Source organism: Panthera uncia, chromosome C2 (genome assembly GCF_023721935.1).
Source record: "Panthera uncia isolate 11264 chromosome C2, Puncia_PCG_1.0, whole genome shotgun sequence".
NCBI classification, from domain to species: domain Eukaryota; kingdom Metazoa; phylum Chordata; class Mammalia; order Carnivora; family Felidae; genus Panthera; species Panthera uncia.
This window is the reverse complement of record NC_064810.1, coordinates 149,707,496-149,728,153: the sequence shown is the minus strand read 5'-3', so window position 1 is coordinate 149,728,153 and position 20,658 is coordinate 149,707,496. Positions and strand designations below refer to the sequence as shown.

The window sequence follows — 20,658 nt, the reverse complement described above, 5'->3', positions numbered from 1 at the left end:
GGAGGTCGGAGGGCGATTGCGGAAATGCGCATGAAAGCGACATTGTTGCCATTTCTACCTTGCAGACGGGCAAAGGCTGTTTAAAGTCTCTGTGTTGGCACAGCCTCCGGGGGACACCCCACGGGTTGGGGGTGCACCGCGACGCCGCCTCTCTAGGCAGCAGATGGTCCACAGGATCTAGAGGCTCAACATTTCTTCAAAGACTTTGGTCCCAGCGATTGCACTTCTAGGAATGTCTTCTAATAGGATAATCAGACACATAAAGTTATGTACACGTCCTCGCTGTAGTATCATTTTTCATGCTTCTTACTCATTATAATGCATGGTACATTACATAGAATTTCCACTTTAATAGGTGGTACAAAATTCAAAGGCTACTGAAAGGAAATGGAGTGAAAAAGCATTCTCCCTCCCTCCCAGTTCTGTCCTCCATTTCTCTCCCATGGAGCAACCAGTTGCTTATAAATCCTTCCAGAGGGACTTTTTGCGCAGGTAAGAATGTACACGTGATTGTGCTCTTTAGTTTGTTAATTTGTTTAACTTTGAAGGTCTGTGGTAGCACACTATCTGTACCATACGTACGTTGCTTTTGTCATTTAATAAATCTCCGAATGTGTTCCATTAGTAGTAGGCAATATAGTACAGAAGTTAAAAAGCACGCATTAGTCGGGTTGGAACAAACACTACTGTTTACGAGGTAGGTCATCTTGGACAAGTTTCTTAGCTTCTGTGGGCCTTAGTTTCCTCATCTATAAAAGGAGTATAGGATTAGCTCTTACCCATAAGATTACCGAAGTGATTCGGTGACTCACTATATAAAGTGCAGGAATAGCAACTGGCACATCTTACATAAGTCTTTGCTACCATCAGTGTGCATAGAGCTGCAGCCTTTTAACAGCTATATAATACTCCACGCCAGGGATCTATTCCACTTTGTCCCATATTAGTGAACAACTAGATATTTCCTAACATTGCTGTTGCAAACAAATTGCAGCATTTGTTGTGACACTTCAAAAAATTTTTTTAAAGCTTATTCATTTTTTGAGAGACGGAGACAGAGCACAAGTGGGGGAGGGGCAGAGAGAGAGGGAGGCACAGAATCCAAAGCGGGCTCCAGGCTCCGAACTGTCAGCCCAGAGCCCGACGCGGGGCTCGAACTCACAAACCGCGAGATCGTGACCTGAGCCGAAGTCGGACGCTTAACGGACTGAGCCACCCAGGCACCCTTGTTATGATCCTTTTTTAAAGGAAACCGCATAAATGTCCAAAGTGAGTTTAATTATGGCACAGTATATAGGCACACATATGCAACATAGCCCATCAAAGTAAGGTTGTAGAAGGGTACCACATATGCAAAAATGTTCCCATATATTTTTTAAGTAGAAACAAACATTTTTAATATTTATTCAATTGTTTTCCATTATTAACATGAAGTAGATTATAGAAACTGGAAAACAATAGAAAAGTATAAAGTTCATAAAATAATAACTGACCCAGCCCTATGATCCAGAAATTGCCATGCTTACCGAACGTATTGGTGAATTTTACTTAATCTCTCTCTGAAGATTTGCACCAATTATTTCCTAGGAAACAGAGGTTGCCACTTTGATTAAAAACATCTGGGAGCTGAGAGTTGGATTCCTCAGATAGGTTGGCGAGACGTGGGGGGCATAGGTGAAGCCGGCTTGGAGGAGGAGGCTTGCTGTGGACAGGAGGGCTTCCCAGGAAGCAGTGTTGCTTGAGCTGACCTCTCTCTGAAGAATCACAGGCGCTGTTCCTTTTTGGTAGCATCCCAGAAATGCTCATCGTTCTCTGTTTTGTCTCATACGTACACTCATTCAGTAAACATGTGTCACCACGGGCCCGTTCTGTACCAGCACATTTCTACGTCCGAGGGGCTTGGGCACGAACAAGATGCGTCGCAAGCTTGTGCGCCTGGAGCCTGTGTTCCAGATCTTGTCCAGAGACACCTGACAAGGCTGAAGACATAAGGAATGTACAGCACCAAGAGGTTTCACCTGCCAGTGACCATGAGCACTTTTCCACGCTCTTCCCAGTGGCGTTTTTTGTGGCTGCAAGGTTTTCTGTCCAGCTGGTACGCATTAGTTTAATTAACCGTTCCCACTCTGCTGGGCGTTCGGATGGTTTGCGGAAGACTTCATGGTCTCCGACACATCGCTCGCCTGCTTTTCAAACGGATCGTTCCAGTCTCCAGCGTGACCAGCAACGTGTGAATGAAGGTGCCTCTGCCATCAAAATCTTACCGCCATCGGCTGTGTTTTTGTGTTCGTCATTTCTGTTCATTGAATTAACAGGCACAAAACGAAGCTTCGTCGTTTCAGCGTTCATTTATTTAATTACCGTTAAATTTTAACCTTTACTTCCTCTTAAGTGCATTTTCTGTTTGAGTCCTTTGTTCTGTTACTTCTTTTGGCTCTTGCTGTGAAAAGCGGACTCTGTACAGTGACGGCTGAGAGCTCCGATTCTGGACTCCCCCAGACCTGGTTTCTCTCCAGCCCTGTTACTTAGGAGCCGTGTGGCCTTGGGCCAGGGGTCTGGGAGGTGCTGAGGCGAGGAGGGCATTCCCAGCACAGGGGCACTCCTTGGAAGCTAAGTCACAGAGAGTTTGCCTGGGTGCGTTCGAGGCACAGTGGACCCACTGTGTCTGGACTGACCTCATAGGGCTACCACAAGTATCCCTGGCTCACTGTGGAATTTTCTCAAGTGTGGCCTTTGGCGTGATGACAGGCAGCACAAGGCCTCATATCAGCTTTTTCTCCCTGGAAGTAAAACCCAAACCCAGAAGAGTACAGAGGAGCGAGGCAGGGAGGGCTAGTGGGAAGGCTGGAAGCTCTGTAGTCGGGCTGCTCTGGCTTTGAACCCCAGCACCCTCACCGCACAGTTGTAAGTACTCCGAGTCTGGGCTTCCTCGTCGGAAAACCGGGTGTCATCTCTGCACCGCACGCTGGGAAGGCCAGCCACGATTTATGTCAAGGGCCCCCGGCAAAGGAGGCGGCAGCTGATGAGGGCTGTTAGGAGCCAAGAGGGAACAAGGGAGACATCCTACCATCATGGAAGGATGACATCGGGACTCCTCCTGCCCAGCCTTTAGTCACCAGCCCCTGCTCCTCCCCTGGATTCCTCACGGGTAGTGCCGCCCCCGCCCGTCGTGGGCTGTAGTGGGAAAAGAGCGATCAAAGGCACGTTTCTTCCAGAGGGCCGGGTGCAGTTCCCAGGGGAAATTTATCACTTGGAAATTGGAGAGGGACCGACTGGGTATCTCAGAAGGTGACCCTTTTGGTGACTAAGTCCTTTTTCTAGGAGAAAAGGATGTTTGGATGCTCAGCAGCCACATCTGCTTTTGAACTCTGTACGGTCTGTGCCCTGGCCTCTCCCCACCCCAACAGTCCCCCACCCCCTTACCCTCCTATTATTCAAACAGAGGAAAGTTGTGTTTGTTGACCACTCTTTCGGGGTGGGAAAGGAATGTAATGTATGCATAGACTGCCCAGAATTTCCTGTTAGACACCCACTCCAAACCACGGCCCTGGGCTGCATTCCAGAGATTTGCAGCCCAGTCCTACAAGAGAAGAAAGGGTGCATTCATTTAAACGCCGGCGGCCGGCGAGAGGAACCCCCCCCCCCCCCCCCGCTCCCAACTCAAAAAAAGGTGTCTAGCTTGTTCCCTAGTAATACAGTTGTGAATCCAGCTGCGTGGGCTCTTCAGGGTGTGCTCTGACATCCCCACACGTGAAGAAGCGTTTTTTCCTTGGGAGACTCTGGTGTGCACTTTTGCACCCTTAACAGCACCGGTGTCCATGCTGATGCTTGGACGTTTTTAATGTTCTGCTGTGAATACTCAGACGCTACAAAGCTGCTGTGGAATCCTTTCTTGATTCTGCTCTTGCAACAAGAAAGAAGCTAGCATGGAGGGCAGGTGTTGGTGCTTTGACACATTAGCAGTAGATGTGGTGTATCAAGTCCGTTTTCTCCTAGAAACTCTGTGGTGCTGGGTCTTTGGCACGGAGGCCGGCTTGGCACTGTGAGAGTTAAAGGCCAACCTTTGTTGTCTGTAGCTGCCAAGATGCAGTTCCTTGGCTTGGGGAGAAACCCGAATGACTTGGGATGGATTGATGGTAAGTAGCAAACACTTCGACCAACCAACGTTCCAGCTTCTCTGAGCTTCATCCTGAACTACTCTTCTGACTGTGTAGGGGTGTGTTTGGGGCAGTGGGAGTTTCAGGTCAGATGTGAGATAAGGACAGGTGGGTGGGGTGTTGACAAAGACAAGTTACGTGAAGCTCGGAGTTGGTGTAGACCCAGGAGGTTTTGGTCCTGAGACCAGGGGTTCGGGAAAGAGCCAGGGCCTCCTCACGGCTGTAACCCAAACCAGGTCAGAACGCAAGAATGGTTTAAGGGCCCGGGTTATGTGGCATGGGCTGCTCCCACACTGATGGAGAAACACTGGCTGCTTGAGGGGCAACAGCTCAGTTTCTGGATGCAGGAGGGAACCAGTTAGGTCAGGAAGTATCAGCGGAGGGCTAGAAATGCCCGTCTTGGCCTGTACATACCAACTGGCTGTGGATTCACTTGCACCCTCCATGCGTTGGCATAAACACCGTTTGGTAGCTCCTCGGACCCGTCCCCTTCATCCCACCAGGGGACCGAACCGCACCGTCTGCCTCGGTGGACTTTGCCCAGACATTTCATGTGTTTAATTATAACACTTTCTTTCTAACCGGATTTCATATAAGAGTTCCTAGAAAAGGCCTGAGCCCTAGGCCTTTATTTTAAGCTTCACATGGGGAGCTGCTTTTTATTTGTTTAGTTTCTATGATTATTATTATTATTATTATACAAAGAAACTTTGGATAGGAAGTAAAGTTTTAAGGAGCTACGTCAAGTTCTAAGTTTAGAATTCACATAACCAAAACCAAAATGGTTCTGCCTACGTGTTTTTTCATAAAGCCAGGCTGTTTTTGTAAGGACTGTTGTCTGGATACACGCTAACTTCCGAATGTTCACAGGGAGACATTGCTCAGTACCTAAATCGATCAATCTCTTCTTGCTTGTATCTTAAGCTGCCGGTAGATCTTCTCTCTTGAGCACCACACGTGCTTTACAAACACGCGTGTTTTTGCTGCATCCACACAACAGCCCTGCAGACGTAGGAATGAAGTGGTGTAGCTTAGGTAGATGAAGTCACACTGGCTGACGCGTGGCAGGGAGGGACTCAAACCCCAATAATCACTCCACGGCCCATTTTCTCTCCGTGTAATTTATTTTTTTTAATTTTAATTTTTTTATTTCTTATTTCCATGTAGCTTGTACTTAAAGTCAATTTTGGGGGCACCTGGGGGGCTCGGTTAAGCCTCGGCTTCGGCTCAGGTCAAGATCTCACGGTTCGTGGGTTCAAGCCCCGCGTGGGGCTCTGTGCTGACAGCTCAGAGCCTGGAGCCTGCTTCGGATTCTGTGTCTCCCTCTCTCTGCCCCTCCCCTGCTCATGCTCTCTCTCTCTCTCTCTCTTTTTCTCAAAACTAAACATTAAAGTCAATTTTTAAGTAAGAAATTTCCATTCTAGGCTCTTTACCCAAAACGGTCCACATCTCTGATTTGCAGATACGGTATCCTGGAAATCTTTGATATGGATTGATAGCCTGTATCAGTCCATTTAAAATTTAAGCTCGGTGGTTCCAGTCGCAAGGTCAAACCGTGACATTTGAGGTACAGATCTGCTCGTGCCGCTCCCCATTTCCATAGAGCCAAATGCAGACTCATCGCATGGTTTACAAGGCTGTCGTCAACCACGTCCGCACCCCCTCGCCACTGCTCTGACTTCTCAGATACCTCGTGCTGTCTCTCACATCAGGCCCTTTACCAATGGCTATCTCCCCACTTTCCTGCCCCCTCCAGCAATTTTATGAAACCGTCAGCCCAGCTCAGAAAGCATTTCTTCTAAGAAATCACTCCTACCCACCCTCCAGTTGGGACTGTGTGCCCTGTGCTGCCCGTCATAGCAAGACGCAAACTGTACCAGAATCTCTTGTTCGATGTCTCTCGTGCTAGACGTGAGCCACGTGAGGTGGGGACGGTGCCTGTGTGGTTCACCAGTGTTTGCACACCACCTCGACAGGGAGCTTACGTTTCCAGGGATAATCTTTTCCATCGCAAATAACATAAACCCAGAAAAACAGGTAATTTATTCTCTTATATAACTCAGAATCCCGGGAAGGATCTGGTTTTAATGAAACCATGTCCCCAGATGGTGTTGTCGGAGATTCGTCCCTCTCCATGTCTCAGCCGCTTTTTCCTCCGTTTTGGCTCGTCCTCGGGTAGGTGCTTCTCACGTGGTGGCCAGAGCCACCAAAGGCTCCAGGTTTACGTCCTACCCATTTGGCAAGCCAGCAAAAAGAGAATATCCTTTCCAGTGGCTGTAGCGTGGATCCTGGGGCAGACTCTCCTTGGCCCACGTTGGGTCAGATGCCAGTCAGTCACGTGGCTCGAATTGGCCGGGCCTTGGTAATGGACGGAAAGCAGCTTGGGGCGGGGGAAGGCCGTAGGATTTTTAGACCCGGCCAGTCAGCATCCTGAGCCCTTTCAGAAGTAAGTGCCAAGGAGGGGTGAGGCTGAGCAGCTCCATTCATTTCCCCCACTGGCCTGGTTTTGAGAGCACCAGACAAGTCCAAGAGTGTTCAGGAAATTAGACAGCCCCCAGCCTCCCAAAGCTTCCTGTAGGCCCTAGAACAAACCTTGCTTAGTGGGAAGAGGCCCGGCTCCTCCCTCAGTGTGGAAGCGAGGCCACTTTGGGCTGCTTCACCTCCTGGTGCAGAGAAGGGAAATCCTGAGCGGGCTGCCACTTTCCTTTCAGGGTGATGGCCTCCCCGGGGACTCACTTCTGCAGCTCTGTTTGTGGCTTCTACATGGTAAGCCATCTAAGGGTAGAGATTATGAGTAGCTCGCCATCTCCAGGTTTAGGATTTTTTTATCCTGTAAGTTAGTCTGTTAATTTGTTTGTTGGTTGTGGGGAAGACGTATATGACCCGAGGATGAAAATGGGATCTGGGGGCTGCGGGTGCTTTTTGCAAAGCTATGTACTGCCCTGCTTGGGCATCAGCTGCTCAGTGTCCCTGGGACATAAACAGATAGCGTGTTTACTTGCAGAGAAATGTGCCATTGGCCAGGGAAGAGACTGCTTTTCTTTTTCTTCCCCTGACTAAATTATTTGAGTGTGGCATAAAAACAAACACCATGAGTTTATTGCAGTCTTTTCTCCCCCATTTGGCATGTTCCCTCCTTGATCTGACCTGATCGGTCAAGACTGTCTTCAGCATGGCACATGGACTTTGGAAACAGGCCCCCTTGGGTTCAGATCCTGGCACACGCGGTTACTAGTTGTATTTCCGCCGCGGTGACATGGAAACCGAAGTGTTGATCTCCTTGGGTAGCCGTGCGGGTTACCTGAGATGAGAACTGAGAAGTACTGGAATTCAGAGGGCTGGCCCTCAGTGAACAGTGGTCACTGTCCCTTCCCCACACTGCTGCTTGGAAGGCCTCTGTGCCTGGAGGTCCCCGTGGCCAGGCCTGGCCTACTGTGGGGGGCCCCAAGTAAGAAGACGGGGGTACCCTATGACATGCACCCAGCCGTTCTCAAGGAAGATAAAACAGCCATCATTTCCAGGGGGTTATGGTTCTAAAGCTCATTATTAGCAAATCAGGACCTTAAACTCACACTTAACTTGGCCACTCGCCCACGCCTGTCCATGCCTGTCGAGTTGCTGGCAAAGACAGTTTTTCAGTCTTTTCTCAGAATCTCCATGTGAATGCGTTTGGTTTTGCCGCTGGCAGAAGAGTACCCCAAGACTTTTAGCAGAAGTTTTGTGATCTCACGACGGGGAAGGTGGTGCACAAATCACTTAAGTACAGAAAAAGGGGATCGTGCCAAAACTGCTTTTCGGGATAGATAAACTCCAACAGTTACCACGCGGACTCAGTGATTTCCTACGCTGGTACTTTCCCCATTAACCCTAAGCACGGGCCCTTTGTGGCCTCTGCCCAGAGTACGTTGACCCACCCAGAGGTGGTTTGTGGTGGGACAGCCCTGGATGCATTCCCAGGCACTGCTCCTGCCCCTCCAGGTTGTCAGTCTCCTCCCCTGAGGTGTGTTTTTCGTTTTATTCTCATTTTTGCCTTTGATTTCTGACTTGCGGCAGCTTGTCTTGAGGCCCAGATAACAGAAAAGATAACCTCACTCCCTCAGGAGGGACAGGACGCGCCAGGGGGCGAGTCCATGGCACAGGGTCGCCCTGGGCTTCAGGAAGAGGGACTCTGCCCTGGCCAGCCCTGCCCCGGCCGAGCGCGTGTTCTCTGTCCCACATCTGCTGTTTGTGTTTTAAGTGCAATGGAAGACTTCAGTCCTCCCATCAGTTACTTGACAGACGGCAGAGTTTAAGAAAGGGTCTTCATGCCCTCACACATCTTATTTCTTCATGAGGTCAGGGTTGGAGTTAGGAGTGTCCAAGGACCTAGCTTCAAAGTGACTCTTTCTTGGCACCCTGCACAGAGTAACGCTGCTCGGAAAGTGTCAAGTCTGACTTGTGCCTGAAAGGATCTTTGTTTTGGAGTAGTGATTAGTCCTGGGTCGGGAGCCTGTCTGCTGGGTTCAGGAATGCAGATGGGGCCTGACCCTGAGGCTGGGTCAGTTAATGAGCAAACAACCCCCACCGGGCTGAGGTCAGAGGAGTTCTGTCGCAGGCAGGCTTGGACCTCCATCGACCAGCTGGCCCTCGAGGATTCGCATGTTGAATAACATTCCTTGAGCGTGACTTCCCGGGGCCCCTCATCTTCTTGTGCTGAGTAGGTCTCCTGGTTTGGGGGCTCTGGGGGGCAACTGCACGTTCGAGTTTTCGCGTTGCATTACGGCCACGAGTACGTGCTGCAGTTGGCCGCAGTGTGCTTTTCTCTTTCCAGCATCCCAGTGCAACGTCAGCTTGAAGAAACAGAGGCACCGTGGCATCCTCAGCTCCTTCTTCTGCTGCTTCCGTGATTATAATGTGGAGGCCCCACCAGCCAGCGGCCCCAGTGTGCTTCCGCCGCTGGTGGAGGAGAACGGTGGGCTTCAGAAGGTCAGTGCTGGAGGGGACCTGTGCACTCAGCAGAGCCCCAGGAGCTGCAGGTCTGTCCCCCCCCCCCCCCCCGGTGAATATCCTGAATAAGAGCCTGGGATAGCATGTGTGCAGCCACTCACCGTACAGCCCTGAAATTTCCACAAAAGATCATGTGTTTTGTCAGAGGATGGGTCAGTCGTTCCCATTTAGCAGACGGAAGAACATATTTGATGAGAGTTGGAAGAATCACTTCACATTTTTATAACATTCTGTCTTGGGAAGTCGGCTGCGTGAGATGGAGAGTTAAAGAACCAGTAGCAGAGAGAGAAATGGGAAGACAAATGAAGACACAGAGGCATGGGAAAGAACCAATACTAAGTATAAATGGATTCAACTACCTTGTTTAATAACACGTATTTATTACACATTCTTTTATATGCAGCAGATGAAAAATCCTAAGTCAGATTTTCACAGTACATAAAGAAAAACTAGACTCCGCCCACATGCTGCCTAGTGGACGTATCTGTCCTAAACAAAGCGACTCAGAACAGTTAAAAGGGTGAGTAGAAAGATATCAGGCAAGTAGAAGGGAAAAGAGAGCAGGGATTACAACGTTAATCTCAGTCGAATTAGACTTTCAGGTAAGAATCACTGCAGGAGGCGAAGAGGGATTATTCACTGTGAAGACAGTTGAGATTTTGAGGACGCAAAACCCGTGAAACTTCATGTTCCAAATAATGTGAGCGAAGGACATGAGCAGGCATGTCACAAAATAGGAAACATAGGCCAGTAAACATGAAAAAATGTTCAGTATGGCTGTTAATCAAAGAAAAGCAAACCGAAGTCTTGAGATAGCCCTTTCCACTTATCGAATTATTGAGGATATTTGTAAAAATATTTGGATTCGGAGGAGGGTAGTGACAAAGGGGTTAGACGATATGAATCAGTTATTCGTAGCCATGTTAATTGGTTACAACTTTCTGGAAGGAAATTTAGCAATATAATCTTAAAGCCTAGAAATTATTTATTGGCGTAATTATGGATTATTGAACTACAACACACTATCCAGCACAGATCATAATGTTGCAAAATTGTAAGCAACCTGATGATCAACAATAGAAAATAGAAAACCCATAGAATAAGCCTATACTCAAATAGTATGCAACTATTAAAAATTACCTCTCGTAGGGGCTCCTGGGTGGGTGGCTCAGTGGGTTAAGCATCCAACTTTTGATTTTGGCTCAGGTCATGATCCCAGGGTCATGGGATCGAGCCCAGTGTCAGACCCTGCACTGAGTGTGGAGCCTGCTTATGATTCTCTCTCTCCCTCTGCCCCTCCCCCCCACTCATGCTTTCTCTCTCTCTGTCTCTAAAATAAATAAACAAATAGGGGATAAAAGACTTCAATGTAGCAGGTGAGTATAAGTATATATACATAGTCCTACATGCACACACAGGCATTCAGAAGACTAGAATGATATATGCCGAAACATGAAGAGACTATCTCATACTGGTGGGATTATGTATAGGATTTTCTCCCCTCTCCTGTGCTTCATTTCTTTCTCTCTTTTTTCTTGTAGCTTTTCCCAATTTTCACAAAATAAGCTGAAATTACTTTGGGGACTAGAAAGTAAATTATTTTTAAAGTACACATGAATGGAAGGAGAAGGGTTCTGGGAGGATGACAGCCTGAGCACGTGGCTCTCACCGTTGAAATTCTCTCTCCGGATAAACCCGCTGAGCCTGCCAGTGGAATCCGGAAAGCGCAGTAAGGCTTCTGGTTTTCCTGACATCTCCAGGGGAAGGAGCAGGCGCGGGATTCATCCTCTCTGAGCCTCAGTGAGAAGCAGGAAGCCGCCAACAGAGGAAAACGCTTGCCTCTCTTGGAGTCCCAGGACAGAGACTTGAAATGGATGGTCCCACGAGGTCCACCGGCCAGCAAGAGCTGTGGATCCCCTCGGAAAGGACCCGCACTACCCACTTGATGTGTGTGGTCCTTGGAGGGGCTGTACTGATGAGCTGAATTGCTTTCACTTCTTGTGCCCTAAAGCAGCCCACTAGGCGCAGAGACTTTCTTCCTGTCCTTGTGGTTTGTCGGTTTGGGCTCTGCTGGACCACAGAAACATTGCTCCTTGCCGGACCTGGCCGTGCTCCCTCGTTTGCCACTGCGGAGAAGGTCCAAGTCGAAAAAGTACACTATGAGGCTCCCACTGAGGTGAAAGCAACAGAAGAGACAGAAGAGAACTTTAGTAGGCAACTCGGGAAAGGATACGTCAAGAAACGAATTTCGAGGACAAAAGTAACGTCTAGAACTTAAAAAAGAAATCCCATGATTTCTAAATATAAAAACTTAGTAAACAAACTGAGAAAAAGGAGAATGAGGGTGGTCACTGCTGAGGCCGGAATTAATGTTCTAGAGCAAGTGGAGAAAATATCTTTCAGTTCAGACCAGAAACACAGAGATGATCATTGTGGGAGGAGGGGGGAAGGGTAGGAAGAGGCATCGAGGAGAGCTAACATGCAAATAGGAGTGCCAGGAAGAGAAAAGGTAGTAGAAGGAATTTTTCTTGAGCTGAAAAAAAGTATGAATATGTAGATTGTAAGGGCTTTTACCAAGTAAGTATACAGTGAGATTAGTGGGGCAGGTTAGGGGAGCACATGCCTGGATGTGTGCTGTTGAAATTCTGAAATTTAGGGGCACCCGGGGGGCTCAGTCAGCTGAGTGTCCGACTTCAACTCACGTCCTGATCCCACTGTTCGTAGGTTCAAGGCCCGCACTGAGCTCTGCACTGACCGTGTGGAGCCTGCTTTGGATTCTCTCTCCCTCCCTCTCTCTGCCCTTTCCCTGCTCCCCGCCACCCCACTCTCTCCCTCTCAAAACATAAATAAACTTTAAAAAAAAATTCTGAAATTTAAGTGTGAAGAGACAATCTGGCAAGCTACCAGAACGAGATATTTTCAAAAGAAAGAGAATTACAGCAGTACCAGACTTCTCATCAACAATACTGAAAGCCAGAAGACTATGAAAAAAAATGTTACAGGCTATTGAGAGAAAAGAATTCCAGACCAAAAATTCTATATGTGACCAAGATAGCATTTATCTGTTGAAGCAAAGGGAGTGCATTTTCAGACATGTCATGATTCAGAGAGGGGACCGAAAGAAGCCTGGGCGAGATTGATATTCCATTATGATACAATTATAGAAGACGTAAGAATAAGTACCACCTGTTAGGGATAGAACCGTACAAGCAGCACAGTTAGGAAATAGATCCTGAAAATTCACAAGGAGTGAAAGGAGAAATGGGCAGCAACGTGAGTAGGCCGTCAAAATTGAGAAAGGGGGAAGAGAACAAACATCAATAGTAAACCTAACATAAAGAGGAGGCATAAAACCCAAGTTCAGTGAACCAGATTCCCCTCACAAAAGACCACGACCGTATCAGATTGGCTTGACAAATTCATCTGTATGCTGTTTCCAAGAATAGACCTGCATCAGATAGGAACGATTTTGGCAGCAAGGAAAAGAAAACTGAGAAATAATAGCTTAAACAAATAGGGGATTATTTTCTCACATAAAAAGCCTGAGTCTGGCAGTTGCCGGGGTTTGTTTAGGTGCCCGATGATGCCATCAGGGACCCAGGTTCTTTCTGTTCTTCGTCTTTCCATTTTTCCGCTCCACCGTCCTTGGCGCGGTTGCCCTCATCCCCATGCTTGTTTATTATCCCAGAGTCACAGGCTTCAGACAGCATATCCACATCCGAGGGAAGAAGGCGGGGAGGAGTACCCCCACCTAGGCCGCTTGTATGGGAAGTCAGTGCTCTCACAGAAAACCCCAGGGTACGTCTCCTTCTGTCTGCATGGCCAGAACTTTGTCACACGGCTACCCTCTGGCAGCAAGGGAAGGGAGGCCCGAAAGGGGAAGACTTTAGACTGGCCTATTCACGCCCTCCGCAGAATCAGAGCTCTCTCACAAAGGAGAAAGGAGAAATGGCTGCTGAGTCAACGTGCCAGTCGGCGTGGGCTCGGTTAGGCCGTAGGCACAACCCCCAGACCTCAGAGGCTGCAAACGGTAAAAGTCTGGTTTTCACTCACGCTACACGTTGATCGGGGGTCAGCTGTGGCACTTGTCCAGTAGATCTATAATGTGAGCCACCTGTGTTGTTTAAATTTTTCTAGTAGCCTCATTCTTAAAAATATTTCTTAAGAGTTGAAATTGCTCTTAATAATACATTTGATTTAACCGAAGACCTCCAAAACATTATTTCAACATGTAATCAATAGAAAAAAACTATCAATGAGATAAAATTTATACTCTTGTTATCTTACTAATTCTTCAAAATCTGATATGTATTTTATACCTATAGCGCATCTTAACTTAGCTCTAACCACCTTTTCACAGGGTCGGTAGCCACACGTGACTCATAGCTACCGCCATCAGATTGCGTAATGTAGCTCATCCTCATTCATGGACTCAGACTGAGGAAGGCCCCATCTTTTTGCTTTCGTCGTTGCCGTAGCAGGAAAAGGGAGTGTGGTGAATCACACTGGCTCTTAAAGTCTTCACTCAGAAATAACATGCCTTGGGGTGCCCGGGTGGCTCAGTCGGTTGAGCATCTGACTCTTGATCTCAGCTCAGATCATGCTCTCAGGGTTCGAGCCCCACATTGGGCTCCATGCTGGGCATGAAGCCTACTTAAAAAAAAAAAAAAGAAGTCACGTGCCTCATTTTAACTTACATCTTCTTGGCCAAAGCAATTCACATAACTATGCTTAACTTCAAGGAGCGTGGAAGTGCAGTCCTACTGTGTGCCCAGAAAGAAAACTGGAATTACTATGACAGTAGATGACTAGTAGTTTCTGACCCAACGTCTAATATACGGTGGTTTTTAAAAGATGGAAAATAGATGGGCAAAATGGAAAAAGCAGATAAGATAACCAGAAAGCAAAGGTGACAAAATTGGTATCAGACAGGGGCGCCTGGGTGGCTCAGTCGGTTGAGCGTCCGACTTCAGCTCAGGTCATGATCTCACGGTTCGTGAGTTCGAGCCCCGTGTCGGGCTCTGGGCTGATGGCTCAGAGCCTGGAGCCTGCTTCCAATTCTGTGTCTCCCTCTCTCTCTCCCCTCCCCCATTCATGCTCTGTCTCTGTCTCAAAAATAAATAAACATTAAAAAAAAAAATTAAAAAAAAAAATTGGTATCAGACAAAATTCGAGGCCAAAAACAAACAAGAGAAAGAGGGACGTTTTCTAATGATAATAGGTCTGATACATCAAGTGTGTAATAGCCATAACCTTTGTATACTATACTAATCAACAATATAGACAAATATGTAGAAGAAAACCACTTAAATACGATAAAAAACTGTCTTCTAGAAATACAGGGTGCCTGGCCGGCCTCGTTAGTATAGTGTGCGACTCTTGATCTCAAGAGTTGTAGCTTTGAGCCCCGTGTTGGCTGTAGAGATTACTTAAAAATAAAATCTTTGGGGCGCCTGGCTGGCTCAGTCACAAGAGTATGTGACTCTTGCTCTCGGGGTTGTGGGTCCAAGCCCCACGCTGGGTATAGAGATTACTTAAATAAATAATTTTTTTTAATAAAATAAAATATTTAATAAATAAATACAGCAAGCCACATAGGAAAATCTCTGGCAGTTTCTGGCTAATGTAAGAAGATAAGAAAATGAAACAATTGATATAAATATGAAAAACATTGGAGTTTAGCTTTATTTGCATATGACATGATTATTTACATAGAAACCCCAAAATACTTCAAAAAATGGAATCATTAAAAGGTTTTGCTCTGGTAGCTCTTAATTATAGAGAAATGTGTTAGGTTTCTAGATAAGACTTAAACTTTATATAGACGAAATAATGTCAAAGAATAGCTGAGAAAATTTTGGGAAAAAATCATGAAAAGATGACTTCCCTTAACCTTACTCTACATTGGTGTGGAAAAACCTATTCGTGGAATTTATATGATGAGATTCCACTGTAAACCCTGTTGCGGCCCCAAATTCTAACGTGTTCCCTTGGTGAGCTTTCCTCAGACTCTCCCTCCCCCAATTTAAATCATTGCTTTAGAGAATCGCCATTAGCAAAAGGACCATCGTTGGTACCCTAGGCCTGTGAAGGATTCAAACAAAGAGAAGAATCACGGCTGTCTTGGTACAAGTTTTAATTTAAAAATAGTATTTGCCTAGGTGAAATGGCATGAGAAAATGGCGGCGTACCTCTAGCAGGTTTCTTGGAGTAGCTGGCTGTATATATGAGAGAATAAAGGCCTTTCAAGGCAGTTCTCTGGCAGAGCTAGGCTTACCCGGACTCAGTATTCATTCCTGGACTTCTTCACTTACGTTTGTCACAATTGCTTTTTAAAGAATTAACTCTAAGTAATGCATCATTTGCACTGCACTTACTAGTCGGTCTGTAAGACCAGACCCCACAGAAAGAACCTGTCAAAGTGGGGCAGCTACTGCCTAGAGGACCCTCTGCCCTCCCTCTCACTCAGCTTGGTCAGGACAACTGGAACACAGCCCAGGCACATTAGACGTGGAAGCTGGTTCCAGGCCCATCTCTACCGCTGGCCCCCAGCTCTCCCTGCCTCTTGGAACTCAGCATGCCGGAAGCAGAGAGAAGGCTGTGGACAGAGTGCAACAGGTGGCATCTAGGGTTCTATCCACATTACGTATTCGCTTTGTCCTGGAGAAATGCTTCAGCAGCAGTGGCCTAGAGTGGCAACCATTGCCTCCATCACAGTTAACAACCTGGACCTGCACGCCAGTTGTCCAAAATAAAAGGGTGTGCAGCCCCTGACGAGAGGCAAGAAGAAGTCAGCGCCCAGGGGACCCCAGTGGCCCAGACCACGGAGGACTAATCAGGGAGAGGACAGAGGAGAGGGATTGCTGAACACTCCCTAATACGTGCATACCCCATGCGCGCGCGCAAACTTCCGGGGTGATTTTCCAGCCCAAACATCTGTCCAGAATAGCACCTTCGGTCCTAGCCTGTGTTTTGCCAAGCCCTTCAGGTATTTGCTGTTGTTATCTCTTCCTTCACTGATGTGCTCATCTTGTCTGAAGGTACACCTGTGTGTTGGGCTGTTTGTAGCCTCCCACTAGTGCAGTGCTCCTCACTTAGAGATGATCTTGCCCCCTAGAGAACATCTGACAACATCTAGAGACATTTTCGATTGTCGCTCCAGGAGTTCTACTGGCATCCGGTGGGTAGAGGCCAGGGATGCTGTGGAACATCTTACAATGCTCAGGACAGCCCTCGCAGCAAAGAGTTACCAGGCCCAGAATGTCAGTAGCTCCAGGGTTGAGAAACTCTCCTCTGTCGTGACCCAACAGGCTTGTGAGCTTCTGCTTGAAGTCTCCCCACCAAGAGCAGCCACCTCCTAGAGCCAGATGTTGGGAGTAATATTACTTAAGAGCTTCTGAAATGAACTTCTCTGCAGAAGTTCTTAAAAATGGATTTGATTTGATTGCACCTTTGTGTTGGAGAGCAGCACAGCTCTGCCTTGAATAATGGCAGAAGGCAGTTTAGGATCCTTAAGGCAAGCCCCAAGTGTCCTGAAAAAGGAAAGAGCCATCAAGAGGATCTCGAGAGGAAACAGGAGTTGCTGTTACTCGGCAGAGGTGGTAACTAGGGCTGCAGATGATCAAGAGGTTGCTAACTGGTGTTTAGAGTCAGAGCAGAGCCCAAAGAGGTGCCAGCCACCTGCCATTGTCAGCAATCTGGTTTGACCCCTTCCCATGAGACCCTGGTCACAAGCGACGCCCTCAGTAAAGATGGATACACTTTTCACAATAGTTCCATGTGGGAGACCAGGAAACAGTCTCCTATCTCCTCATCAGGAACTGTGATGCTGGTATTTATTGCCTCCCATCCTTCCATCTAAAAAAGAAGAAACAGAAACTGGAACTGCTCAGTGGAGATAACGGAGAAGAAGTGTTCTTTTTTTAGCATTTATTAATGATGCTAAAATAAAATGTTTTGGAGTGCCTGGATGGCTCGGTCGGTTAAGCATCCGATTCTTGATTTCTGCTCAGGTCATGATCTCACGGTTTGTGAGTTCAAGCCCTGCATTGCACTGACAGTGTGGAGCCTGCTAAGGATTCTGTCTCCCTCTCTCTCTGCCTCTCCTGTGCATGCACTCTCTCTCTCTCTCAAAATAAATAAATAAGCTTAAAAAAAATAAAAATGAAATGTTTCCATCAACCGGGTTTGGAATGGCTGGCATTCCAGGGTTGCAGAATGGGTGAGGCCCCACTTTGAGGCCTGAATTTTCTTAACACTCCCTGCAAATACAGTTTCTGTTCCCCTTAAAGGGGACTCTGTCTCCCTTCTGTCCAGTCCTCCTCTAGAAGAAAACCTGGAGTGACCAGGGGATTCCTTGTAATCTGATAAACTAGTCTTCCTTCCTCTACATATTGTATTGACTTAAGGCTTAGTCTTTTTAGGGAATAACTAACTTAAAAACAAGAAATAAGGCAGTTACTAGAGGGATTAATGGATCAAAGTAGTATATGGGCTTTTGTGTTTATTTTTCAATTAAGGATTAAATTCCTGGGAGTAAGGGAGGCACCATTTAAATAAGCAAGATTAGGGGCACCTGGGTGGCTCAGTAGGTTGAGCGTGTGACTTTGGTTCAGGTCACGATCTCACCCTTCGTGGGTTCGAGCCCCGCCTCGGGCTCTGTGCTGTCAGCCTGGAACCTGCCTCACTTTCTGTATCTCCCACTTTCTCTCTGCCTCTGCCCTGCTTGTGCTCTCTCGCTCTCAAAAATAAATAAGAAACATTAAGAAAAACATTTAAACACGCAAGATTAATGAGCCTCAGGAACCCGGCCTGGTTTGTCAGGGGTGGGGGGTGTCTGGGAGGCAGAGTGGAGCCCAGTGCCCTAATTGGAAAATCGTTGGGTTCCTCCTGTTCATTGAACACCACCAGGGTGCAGAGAACAGGAAAGCATAGGGCTGCCGTACTCAAGAGTGCTTTGAAGTTTCTTTTGAGTATATGATCTGCTTACTTCTCTTCAAACCTGACAATGATTTCTTTTTTCTTTTTCCTTAGGGTGACCAGAGGCAGGTCATTCCCATACCAAGTGTATGTATATTTATCAAATTTTATTTAAACACGTGTAGAATCTTGTAGCTTTGGGCCTACTAATATAAATGGTTATTTAAATGTTCTTGCATACATTGAGTTTTAGCATATGGTACAAACAGCTCTGTTCTGTTGAAAAATGAAGCTACATTTTAAACTGTGAGTAGAAGGTTTCTCAGGAACAGCAGGACAACCAGCATCTAGTCACCAAGTTCTCACCTTTCCTTTCTTTCTGCGAAGGGCCTCCAAGCTAAGGCGGCCTGCTGCCCTTCCCCACCCCCAGCACCTCAGCCCCAGCTCCATAGACTGGGAGAACAAACTTTTGCCCAGACGTAGGATTCTGCAGCAGGCTGTGTCCCAGGGGGCTCCTCCAGCCCATGTCCTGGGTGAGCAGACCGTTTCTGACTTACTCAGCAGGGTCAGTAGCTTGGCCTTGGCTCTAAGATCAGAAAAAAATTGCCCCAATTGTATTCCCTGAACTTGAAGCTGTTCCAGCTGGGCACTCCTGTGGGCCACCATTTCTCTCTCCAGCCTCGGAATCTGGGAGAGGAGCCCCACCAGTGGTCAACGTCAGCACGGGCCACCCCTCAGACATCCACTGTCCCCACTGTCCCTGCTCTTCCTCCTGCTCTGACAGCAAGAGCCATTTAGCCTGAGGCTAAGCCAGCAAGAAACAGACCAGTGACCGACTCTCCAAAGAGACTTGCGCCAGAGATGTCCGTATCCAACAGACCTTTTAAACAGTCCTGTGTCCTTATGGAAGGATTTAGATTTTAAAAGATGTCCATAAATTGATACTTTAATCCCTAAAGAGTCTCTGATTCAGATTGTTTGATTCACATCTGTGCATCTAACTTTCCTTGGACTTTTTTATCTCACAGAGAAGAATGGATTTCATTAGTACAGGTTGACTCCAAATTTGGTAATGAGTGTCACTTACAAAATAATAAATTGCCCCCTAATTTTTTGATAATTCCATTTTTCTCAGGACTTTAACTCTCCATTGATTAACAAGTTTCAATGGTTTGTGGAGTAGTTCTGACTTCACCAGCATGCCTGGAAGTCAGGCTTTGTCAGGAAGACCGACTTTATTCAAAAAGATTGATCAGGCAGCAGGGCTTCTCATCTGGTGTTTGAGTAGGATACCCAGTGGGATTGTTACCAGAGGTCTCTTTTTCACCGTTATGCAAAGTAATTTCATACATTTCTTCCTACAAGATACCTACATGAAATAGATGACAGGTGCCACCTCTCCCCCTACCTGTGATACTCCCATAGCACTGGTTTTTCTCAAAGTTCATTAAGTGCCAAACCAAGCATTTGTCAGGGTAAAACTCTGCTGAGGAAAATGACCCTTCCCCCACAAATCTCAACACATTCTAGAATCCCAGAATGAAATAGCCAAGGGGAAAAAGATCCCTTATATAATTTAGTGCGGTGTTAGATCAATACACTGCTGGCTCCTTCCTACAAATAAGAGTCTAGGTCAGGCCTCGTGAATCTCTGAAATATCTTGCAGAAAAACAAAGCCTAGCTCAAGTAACTTGCATCATTGAGTGAGAGCTTCCAGAAAAGCAGTCTACCGATGGGTATGCACGACTGAGCACAAGTCCATCTGGAGTCCAGTTCAGCCCCAGGATTCGAGACTTGGGATCCCCTGCAGAATCTGTACGCACATGGCAAGGCCACAAGTCACATAAATGAAATAGCCGTGCCCTTTCTGGATCACAGGGGACCTGGTGGGTGCTGGGAGCCCCTGTGAGCTTGGGGTGCCGTACTGTAGGGCCAGAAATCCAGGCTTGTGCTAATCCCAAACCAGGGCCTACAGCCTCTTGAAAGCTGTTTCCAGGCCCTGAAGGTGAAAGGTACCCCTGAGCCTGTGGGTGCCCAGTATAGTTCTGGCTGGAGCCCACTCCCCCCCCAAACCCACCCCCACCCCCACATCTCTGCTCCCCACCATGCCCCTCTTATTTCATTGTCATGCTACTCTCTCAATGTGTGCAGCTTTGGTCTTTTGAGTTTTTACTAAGCAATAATTCAAGCTCATAGCTGTAAAAAATACTGTAAGAATAAAGCAGAAAGAAGAAAAAATCTCCCAACACGGTCCTAATCCCTGAAATAATCACTTTTAATATTTGTTTTGTATCCTTCCAGAAATTTTCTAAATAAACACAACCATAGCCACACAAATGAGAATTTTGCAAGGTATTTTTTTGCTTTAAACAATATACTTTGAACATCTTTCCAAATATCGGTGCATAGTGATCTGCCTCATTGTTTTACTCGTCCTTGATGGCGTTTACTTTGTTTCTACTTCTCAACTATTACTAATACTTCTCTTGGGAATATTGCTGTGCATGTATGTTTATGGACTTGAGTTATAGTATCTGTTGTGATCAGGATATAACTTACATCTTGGGTAGATTAAAGCCAAATTGTCCTCTGAAAG

The 20,658-nt window shown here is 46.9% G+C and overlaps 1 protein-coding gene across 2 annotated transcripts in view; it reads left to right on the top strand.

The window, feature by feature from the left end:
• Positions 1–20,658, top strand: part of CTDSPL (CTD small phosphatase like) — a 120,463-nt gene that overhangs the window by 74,929 nt on the left and 24,876 nt on the right. Inside the window, exons 2-3 of one of the 2 annotated variants that reach the window (XM_049629019.1) lie at positions 8,968–9,122; positions 18,177–18,209. In XM_049629019.1, coding sequence (XP_049484976.1) covers positions 8,968–9,122; positions 18,177–18,209 — 188 coding nt within the window. The remainder of the gene's footprint in view (positions 1–8,967; positions 9,123–18,176; positions 18,210–20,658) is intronic. The other variant, XM_049629021.1, reaches the window with a different exon arrangement.